Below are 10556 nucleotides of genomic sequence, written 5' to 3' on the forward strand. Positions count from 1 at the left end.
AAGAATAAAGAATTAATGTAAATTAGCAGGCAGCATTAGCAGCTACCGTGGGTATATTTTCCTGAGAAGCAGAAGAGGATGCTGAGCTGAGGAGGCAAATACACGCCAGGAGGAGGAGGAGAATGTTGCTAACTTAGCGTTTGTCTCTGGCTGTATAAGTTATCTTATAATGTTCACCCAAAGCAGTGCTTAACTAAACATAATAAATATGGAACAGTTGATAAAAATGTTGCTGAAGTTGTCTGCTGTGTTGGCTGCAGTGGTCTATGTGACTGTTGGGCAAGAGGGGTCCGTGAGCAGACTGGCCGGCTGGCATGAAACCCCTCCAGGTTGGCTTGCTAGCTACCCCCTGTATCCACAGTAGGTTCCAAGGACATTTATAAAACCACTGCGTATGGAGAAAATCAACATTTATGAAACATAAATGCAAGATAGGATGTAATGAGAGGAATGTGGTGACCCTGTAAACCAGAAGTAGAGACCAGATATCTCTGAAAACTAAGAACTGCTAATGGTGTGGGGAAGAGGGATTTTGCCTCTCTGAAAAAAAGGAACAAGGGTATCACACCTTCCAAGTTGTGTAAACTAAATTATCTCTGTAATTGATGAGGAAAAAAATAGGCTGACTTTTAGTTGTGTGTATATAGGCCCCTGGCCTCTTCATATACAGAATGTAAAACAAAGAGCTTGTTTTTGAGTTAGAAAAGGAGACTTCCTGTGATGTCATTCAGAGGAACACAATAATGAGCTTCACAGCTCTTAAGTTTAAAATCTTAAATGTGTAGTTCCTTCTTTCAGATCTCACACAACAGATATTTTTTGTATAAAGTCACTGATATTTTAGGGTGAATTCCTTTTAATCATTTTGGAAAATAATGGTGATGTGGAAGGGCATCCTAACATGCAGAAAAATATAATGATTTGTATTTCAGCATGCTTTTCATCTGCACACTTACCAACACTGCGTGGTGCACAGTTTCCTTTCTGACCTTGATATCATTATTTCTTGTCGGAATCTCTACCAGGCAAAAGAAAAAAACAACAGACATTTTGTGTGAGAAGTGTTTATATATTTTCCAGTGACATTATGTGAGCTCTGTCTCAATCATCTTCATACCATGAAAGTTGAAAGAGCTCCCCCCTTTCATGTGGGAGTAACACATGGACTCCTAAATGCTAAGGAAATTAAGTTATAGAGGCTGAGCGGAAAAACAGAGGAATAGGACTTTTTAGTTGTGCAGAAAGACTAGAAACTTTGAAAGAATAAAAAATAAGAGATAATTATCAACAATTAAAGCAAAAGCACGGCACACAAAGCGAAAAATGTAAAAAATAAATAAATAAAAAAGCCGTGATTTAAAAGCCCAATGTTTCCACATTCATTGAGGGCTAATGGCACAAAAGCTCAGCCAACAACTGTTTTCAGTCTAGACGGTGTAACGCCTATCAGGGACCTGCCTCAGATCACCTAGCTGATGTGATGTAGTATAATTAGTTAGAGAACATCTGTGCTATAAAATTTAGCACACTGACACAAACAGGTAATGTCCATAAAGATGCTGAAATGGGGTGATTATTTGAAGACTTTAGGCTTAAGAGATCTGATAATGTTAACCACAAATATTCCCTCTTTCTTTGCAGCCATATGTAAGCACAGGTGCCTTCTTGTCAAAGTGTGCATATATCATTTTAAGATGAGATCCTTTTTATGTTCCTATATTCTGATGTCTCATCCTTCAGCTTAAGGTCTCTTTTGATGTCAGGAGTATCTCATTAGATTCTTCTTGTCACTTTTTTTATCAACAGCAAAATACCTTTGATTCAGATGGTTCTTAAGTTAGGCTTCAATCCGTATGATGGGAATCTCTCTTCTATACTCCTTAATGAAATCATGGTTATTTTTCAGCTTGCAGATCTGGTCCAATAAATGTGGAAAAGTTTAAGAGGAAACCAAATTTTGTTCTTTTCTGAGACTATGGCAAGTCAGAGCCACCCTATAAATGACTGCAGGAAACATTAGAGTTGACTGGGAGTATATTATATTGTATTGGCACTTTATATTCTGTTGTGGTTGTGTTTTTATTTTCAGTTATAGAGAGCACAAAGTGATCTCAGGAACTTTGTATAATGCCTAAAGTTTATGTTCATAAAAAAGTTTCAAGTTGATTTTTTTTAGATTGTACCATAACTCTATGATTAGTAATCTGTTTACTACTACACAATTCTTATAAATATAATTTTGTCTTAAAAATACCTCCCTTGTTTTGTTTGTTTAAATAAGAATTTGGGCTGTTGTCCTTACCTGGCATTTAATTCACTGACTCATCGAAACACCTCATAATGTTTTTTTAGTAGACTAAAAAAGTCAGTAATCAGCCGACTACAAAAAGTTCAATACCATAAAGCTGATTATGTGTTACCCAAAAGATAAACATTTCAGTAACAAAATATTCAGAATCAATTAAATGCCTTGCATTGAGAAGTTTGCTATTTCCATAGTTTGGTGAAGCATAAAAGCAAGGACACTCGCTGGTATTTTCTCTAAACCCTAGCTGACATCAGCCTTGTGTAATATCAAATCATGTATTGGTGATGCCACTTTCTCTCTGCCTTCCTCCTAACATGTGCTGATGCTGTGAAAAAAGGGGAAGCTATGGGTAAAGGACCAAGGTGACTTGATGTTGCAGGAGTTTTTCATGGCCACTGCAATCAAAGGGATTGATATGTCACCAAGGAGAACCATGGTTGGATGTTTGTCTGGCTTTAAAGATGCAGTGAAATAGCTTTGAGAAAAAAATTCCTGTGGTTTGTGATTCTTCCACAGTACATGAAACATGATTATGCACAATAAATGAGTTGAAAAGAAGGCAGGACAAATGCTGTAAAATTGACACTGATTGAGGATCACTCTCACTCTCTCACTCCCCCATCACTCCCAGGAACAGCGTGAAGATAAAGGATTTGTCAGGTGATTGAATATGACATTAGTGATGTTGAACTGACACCTCACACCTCCAACCCACGTTACTGCTGCTAGGTCTCATTAGCTTAAATACGAAGCGTAGATCCTTCCAGGTTGGAAAGCTGGAGGCTGGGGGGGGGGGGGAATTAATTGGACATGAATTTGACGTCTACCAGGGCTCCTTGACAGTCAAGGTCTTGTTATGTGTCTTAAATACCTGCAAGTTGTTAGGGGATATTCATTAAAACAAATATATAATAATAATATTATATTTCAATAATGACATGATTATGGCATTATTGGCTGCTTTAACTGTAGCATCAAAATCCTCAACAACAGATGCACAATGTTTATTGGATGTACCCTTCTTACTCTTACTATAATGGGCATGTTATCACAAAATAGGTTGGTAACTTGACCATTAGGCCAGCTCAATACACCGTAGTAAAACATAAAAAAGAGAGATAAGGTCATACAGTAGAGAGAATGTCATACATGATTTTAATATGGCTTAAAATAAGGATTTGCTGCTAAATGTCATTATGGATGACAGTCTTGACCAACTATTTTTATTTTTATTAATTTAACCAGGAAGTCCCTTGAGATTGAAATCTTTTCTCAGAGGGAGACCTGGCCAAGACAGCACACCAGTTACAGTTTACATAGCCTTAAATTCTTCCAATGGGACTAGATCATTAAGATGCAGTAAAAGTAAGTAAGAGAAAGCTTTTTCCCCCAGCTCAGTGAAAACCCCAGGAGTAACCTGAATTACTACAAAATAACCACAAAATCCACGATCATATATACATCTAAGTGTAAAGTTAATGATCAAACCTATTCAGACTAATTTGATATGGAAAGCGTAGGTTTCTGACTAAAATAAGACTAGGAGTATACAGCCAGGCTAGTGGCTCTGTGGCTATACTTTTACTTATAATTGTCATTGTCAGCATGTTGTTAACAACTCTAAGAATTTTAGCATGTTAGCAAAGACAATTTGGTACTCAGCATTAAATACAGCTGAGGCTGATGGGAATATCATCCGTTCTGCAGGAATTTGGTCATAAACCAAAGTAATGGATAAATTAAAATCTGATGTAATGGTGGTGCTAAAGGATAATTATTTCCTCCAGAGGGGAATATGAAGGTGTGTATACAATTGTATGGCAATACTTCCAAAATATGTCAGGATATTTTACAAAAAAACTAAAATTTGAATATGTCTGTTCAAAATAGTCCAATAGTTGAGACACTTCAGTCCGGACAAAAGTGGTGGACTGACTGACCAAGCAAACACACACAGATGTTGCCATCCCTAAGCCAAGCTCCTAATAGCAATAAATAGCAGAACAGTTCACTTAGGGATGCACAAAAAGGCATTTTTCATTTATTGGGACATTCAAGGAGAACACTGGCACTACCTCTTTGCGAGCATTCACCCTGGTTGTTTGTTTTCCTCCAGGAATCTCGACATGAGCCTCTTCACAATAGCAGAAATAAAAATGCCACCTTACACTTCTCTATATATCTGTCTTACCTCCAGGTGCAATGAGGGAAACAACCAGTCAGCATCTTGGAATCCTGCAGAGTCCTCCCACTGCAACAGACGCAGGGTCCTTCCACAAGAGATGCAAAATGACCTGGAACGCCAATCTTCCCAGGATCTTCCTCTTCCACCACCCCCATCTCCCCTTCCTCCCCATTCTCTTCCCCTTCTGGAGAAACACCTGCCAATAGTGACCAACTCTAACGGTCGCTCTGACCTTTTAGGGCGGGTGCTAGGCCCAGGTCTTGGGCCAGGGCAGGGAGGCTCCGGGCAGGGCATAACATCGGGACAGTGCCGGGGTTTGGGTGCAGGCGACTGTGGCCCCGGTCTGGGTGTAGGCAAGAACCCGCTGGTTCAGGAGCTGTCAGAACTGGAGGGTCAAATCCTTGTAATCAAGCAGCAGCTGCAGTCAGCCATGAGGAGGAAGAGAGAGCTAGAACAGTACCAATCAGAAAACCAGCAAGCAAACCAGACTGCACCCTGTCAGCCCACTACTCACCAGTCTAACCAGTTTGGTCAGTATACCCAGTCCCACCAGCAGACTAACCAACACACAAACACACTCCCGGAGTTTTAAAGCTTTCCTCTTTTGTTTTGCCCAGAGGAACCAGGATAGACATGGGACTAGTTTCCAAAACTTCCTGTAGGTTCTGGAAAAGGATCCTTTGGTGAGGTTGTTTGAAGATTTCTGGAAGCTAAATCCTCTGTTGGGCTCAGGAGTTCCCCTGAACGCTGGACTGAAATGTTCTCCAGGGATCAGATCCAGCTCTGTAACTCAAGGAGAACCTTGTTTGACTTCTGGAACATGAGATCTACTTAGACGGGAGGCATTGGACAAAGGTAAACCAGGGACCCTGAATCAAATCTGTTGTCATTAGCTTGTTGCTGTCATTGAAGAGCTGTGCAAAACTTCCTCTTCTTAACTTCCCTTCCCCCATTTTCTTCACCTCCTTTTCACCTCTTTCTGATCCCTTCATATTTTCCTTTTACTACCATGCCTACTCCTCTGCCTCTTCCTCTTGTCCCGCTCATCCCTTCCCTTTTAAGCCTTGTCTCTTCAAGGGTACAGATTTGCTTGCCATGATGATAAGCTTTATCATAGATATGACGACTCTTTGGTATTTAAGCTTAATGGCCTAATTCACCTGAGTCTTATGTTGAGACTCATTGAAAGTGTAAATGACCTGAAGTTGAACCCAGCCACTTAAGTATTTATGTCCTTGTGTGTTGCTGAAATCTTGTACCTTTAACAGGGAAAGAAAAGAAATACAATTTGGTGATCAGTTATGACCTAATGATTCTGGCCTTTGAAAATGCATTAGATAATTTTTTTCTAGTGCACCTTACAATGGGTTGGTGGAGAAGTTATTACAGTAAAGAACAAAAAAAAAAGATATAAAGCTTCAACAAGACACCTCTATAATCATCAACATCTGGTCGGCATCTGGTGGTGGATAAGACAATACAAAATGTTATTTTAGGGATCACTGTATAATGTTCTGCACTCCACCAATGCACTTCTAGTTCCTTAAAGAAAGCTGCACCTACAAGTCATCATTTAACTCGTCAGAGTTTGACTTATGGCCTGGACGTTTTTCTTCTTCATAGTGGTTTCGGGGTTATAAACAACACAGGATCTGAAGAAGAAATACATTAAACGGTAATACATAAATCCAAAGGTCTTCAGCTTTTTCCATCAGGGACCTAAAACAGAGCCTTCTTACCCCGCCACTTGAGATCATATCGGTGCTCTGGTAGTCTCGTGACACAACACAGGCCTACCATTCCATTTTTGGTACAAGCCCCTTGTTAAATAGTAAACGTAAAAATGAACATAGACCACTAGTCAAACTCTGACATCTTATTTGAATATGATGATTGATCACAACTGAACACACTGAAACAGTCCTTCTGTGATGAGACCTGTTTTCTTGCATCTTTTCTGTTTGCGTTTGGATGTGTTCTGTTATTAAAAACTTACCTCTCTTCTTTGCACTTCATTTCAGTTTTTTTCTTTAATCTCCCTAAAATGTTCTAACTACCTTACACATGAATATAGAATATCCATTACAAATAACAACGCAGAATATAGGACAGTAGTGCACAGATGCACCTCTGTTTGGTTTTTAATTACTGTATTACGCCTCCATAACCTTGAAACTGTAAGTAATGACAGTGTTTCATTTTAACAACCCTAATGTCACCTAGCAACAAAATTAATTTACTGACAACTGACTTAAATCAAGACCGGAGTCCTGATGACTATCGTGCTACTTTCTCGAGGACTTAAGGGATGTGCTATGTGAATAGGTGATGAAGATTAATCAGTGAAACCAGTGGTACAGAACAATGGCTGACATCGAGGGCACGGCAATCAAACTGTGCATTGAGGATTTATATGCTGTAATTTTTCGCCCCCAAGTCGGCCATTGAGATTCACTTGCAGTTACTCATTTTCTCCCATCTAAATAGATTCCATTATGGTTTTTAAAAAAAATAACCTGCAGCTATATACATAACCAACCCACTCAGAGCTTTGCTGCACACCTTGAAAGGATATTTGGTTGTTGCACTATTCTTCAGTCATACTGCTGGGGGACAGCAATTTGGACAGGAAGGCATACTCAGAACAGCGAAGGATGACATTTTATAAACACATGGCATGGTCAAATACTGCCCTACACACACACACACACAGTCCCTATCTATTTAGCCAGTGTGTCTGCAGGGTAAGCGCAGGCTGTCACAGCTGAAATGAATACCTGACAGAGCAAAAGAGCAAGTGCACTGACTGAGCCGTCAGCTTTCTTTGTGTCTCTGTGTGTGTATGCCTTGCTTAGCTGTGACATAAACATCACTGAAGTCGCTGCAGTCGTAACCGGATGAATCAACAGAAAAACTAAATAACAGCCTGATTTTAGCGTATCTGTGCTCATTCTAATCACTTGTCCAGGTAGCATGTGTGGTTGGATGGCAGTGGGGTGAGGAGAAAAGGTCTGCCTCACAGGATTTGACACTTGGTTCATGTGAAAAATAAAGTCATATTCATATTTACTTTTTGGGGGCCTGTCTAAACATAGGTTTGCTAAAACAACATATTTTTGTCCTGACCCATTCTCAGAGGCAACAGTGTGAGAAATCAGGTGTCTCCTTTCCTTGTCTCCTGCATAAATAAGAAATTTTAGATTTTTTGAAGAACAACCCTGAAGACGTACTAGTCCTGTGAGAAACTTTCAAGCATTAAAAACTTATTATCTATTTACTGAAGTTGTCCTGGAATTATTTAATTACTTTAAGCATCATGCTTACATATTTTATGGGTGTTTTCCCCCTGAACGTAACCTCCTTCTACTTTTACCGATCACATGTTTAGAGCTAGGGTGACTTCCAGTTAAGTTCAACTTTGTGCAGCTTTGACCGTGTGGATGTGAACAAGCAGCCAATAGAAACAATGACACAGTATTTGTAAATGGACAAGTCATGTTTCTAGTGTGTGCCATCGCCCTGTTTTGTACAATATTAATACATAAGTTCCATAGACTTTTTACAGTTTGTGATCACTCAATGTCTTTTTTTTATGATAGGAAAAATAAAGTTACCATTTGCATTTGAGCATTCTGACACATAATAAAAAACACAAGAGAACAGTGTTGCTACTGACTATTTAATTTGTGGACAAACCAAGAAAAAATATATATATGCAGCATTTCCAATAAAATGCTTTTTTTGTTCTCAAAGTAAAAGACGTTTATAACCACAATGATAATGAGTATAGTTGAAATCATGAATATCTATAAAACATCTTGAGTTCTTTCTTCATGCTGGGCGTATCTTCCAATGAGAAATGGAGTCACAACATTGCATCACAATCCACTGGTTTGGTTTCGGGGAGGGGATGGGGTGCCTCAAGGAGGAAAAGTGAAGCAGGAGTCATTAGCCTGGTTTCCAATAAAAGAGCTAGCCAGGCCTTAAGTAAGTCACTGAGTTTCACTCCAATGAGCATTTCTGTCTCTCTTTTTCTTTTTTCCATGTATTTTATAGCAGTGTCTTCCATTGGGATTTCAGTTTAAATATAAATGTACAGCCTTACGAGTGAAATCTTCAGGTAGATCTGGCACAGGCTAGCCCTACTAGACCCCTCTGTAGAAAAAACCCTATTAACATCACAGTGAATCAGGAAATTGGGGTGAAACACACACAGAGTGATCATTTCAACCAATCATATTTCACTTTCATTGTGACTGATAACATGGCGGTGCAAGTGCCAAACCCCATTTTCTGACTCGGAGGATGTCACTGACTCTTCCTTGTCATTTCCTCCAAAGGGGATTGGGGTTGTTCCCCAAAACACCTAAAACTGATACCAAAACATATCCAGGTTTACAGCAGGCAAACAGGTCCAAATGGATCATAATAGTCATACAGATTGACAAAAATCTTTACAAAATATGACCTGACATGGTCAATAAATGTACAGAAAGAGATAATAAAAAGAAGGATTCTGTCTTTTTTCTCTGTACAAATGACATACATCACAGAACAACAACATCAATATTTTTTCCATAGCAGATTTTTCAGACTGAGGGGGATAGATGTGGTGATCAACGAGGCAAGTCACCTGACAGGATGTGATGTAAAACAAAGTGAGTCAGCTGACAGGAAGTGTGCAGGTTTAACACCGTCAGGATAGGCTACAGCACTCGCTCATACAAAAATGTACAAAACACTGTCCTCTAACTACAAACAGCACACCTTGGAGGGAAAAAATGTCCCATGTTTCAAATGGTTTCAAGTATCTGGAAAAAACAATCTGTGCTTAAGTTTGCCTTGTGATATTTTTACAACTGATGAGATCTGTGTGCCTTGGCAGGTTGAATTGAGCATAGCCCAACTAGATGAGAACCATAAGAAACATGTTGTATTTTGTCCCCTAGGTGAATTAAACAGATATATCAGGAGTGTTTTTTGTCAAGCATTCGGAGCCACGTGGCATGCGTCCTCGTCATTGTGTCTGGAAGTGCTGTGGAGACGCAAACGTGACCCGGTGCTGCCCCCTTAGTCATGTGACCTCCGTCATCGATGCCGAGTGGTTCTGAAAATGGACGTGGGAGGAGGGATGGAGTATAAGTGTTGAGAGGAATAAGAAAGAAAGTAGTAAAGAAAGGAGGGAAATGTGTGGAAATGAAAAGGTAGAGGAAATTATTGTCAACCAATATCAGGAGTGCTCTGTGTGAGGTTCTGTATATGTTTCTGTGCAACTGGGAAGAAGTACAGGGGTGTAGTGCAAAATGTCATGCCCGTATGTTCTTTTGAACATGTGTCATTGCTTTGTGTAAAGAGAAAGAAAGAAAGAAATGAGAAGAAAGAAAAAAGAAAGAAAGAAAGAAAAGAAACCCTGTTTTTATTTGATTAATGCAACACCCTTTGGGAATTTCAGGACATATAGGAAAACTACTAATTGAGGCAGGACATGAATATAAATTACAACAAATTACAGTAACAGCAAATTACAGTACAAACCAAATTACAGTAGTAGTAAACTCAAAGTATGTGAAGGGGGATTTTTTTCTAAGCTTGTGGTCTTGAGGGAGCTCTGGCAATTAATGGGGAAAGATAATGTGCATCATAGAGATTAAGTTTTTGAGATGCCAGGTTAAGTGTTTTGAGGTACCTGTGCGCTGAGGGTCTCCAGAGGGCTCTCTACACGGGGGAAAGTCATCAGAGGCAGACCGCGGTAATCTTCAGTTTTCTGTTTAGCTGCTGCACTGTGGACGCCTTTGAAGTTGTTCACAACACATATACCCTGTGAAGTGTGATGACAATTCAAAATTAATAGCAAGGTAGGTTAACAATGACACAGTCTTCAGTGGAGCTGAAACATCAAGGATTCATTCTCAGGATGGGGAAGTTAGTTCTAGCTGTGACATTCTGACCTTGTGGCTGGTATTATGACATTTACAAAAGTTACAAACTTTATGTGGATCCAACCAGGCTGGGTTGCCAAAGTATTTGTTTCCTAAATTAAAAGGTCAAGTGTGTAGGATTTAG

General features: G+C 39.4%; 2 protein-coding genes across 3 annotated transcripts in view; one reads left to right on the top strand and one right to left on the bottom strand.

Moving 5' to 3' along the window:
• The window catches only part of grin3a (glutamate receptor, ionotropic, N-methyl-D-aspartate 3A), a 44171-nt gene extending 39045 nt beyond the window's left edge, over positions 1 to 5126 (top strand). The window contains exon 10 of the mRNA XM_035668159.1: positions 4506 to 5126. Coding sequence (XP_035524052.1) covers positions 4506 to 5085 — 580 coding nt within the window. The 3' untranslated portion in view covers positions 5086 to 5126. The remainder of the gene's footprint in view (positions 1 to 4505) is intronic.
• A 3038-nt stretch (positions 5127 to 8164) lies between these two features.
• The window catches only part of plppr1 (phospholipid phosphatase related 1), a 44902-nt gene continuing 42510 nt past the window's right edge, over positions 8165 to 10556 (bottom strand). The window contains exons 7-8 of one of the 2 annotated variants that reach the window (XM_035667341.1): positions 10180 to 10311; positions 8165 to 9600 (exon numbers count right to left, since the gene is read on the bottom strand). In XM_035667341.1, coding sequence (XP_035523234.1) covers positions 9568 to 9600; positions 10180 to 10311 — 165 coding nt within the window. In that variant the 3' untranslated portion in view covers positions 8165 to 9567. Of the gene's footprint in view, positions 9835 to 10179; positions 10312 to 10556 lie in introns of both variants that reach the window. The other variant, XM_035667342.1, reaches the window with a different exon arrangement.

The sequence above is a fragment of the Morone saxatilis genome, unplaced genomic scaffold (genome assembly GCF_004916995.1).
Source record: "Morone saxatilis isolate NCDOM2014 unplaced genomic scaffold, NCSU_SB_2.0 Contig21, whole genome shotgun sequence".
NCBI classification, from domain to species: Eukaryota; Metazoa; Chordata; class Actinopteri; family Moronidae; genus Morone; species Morone saxatilis.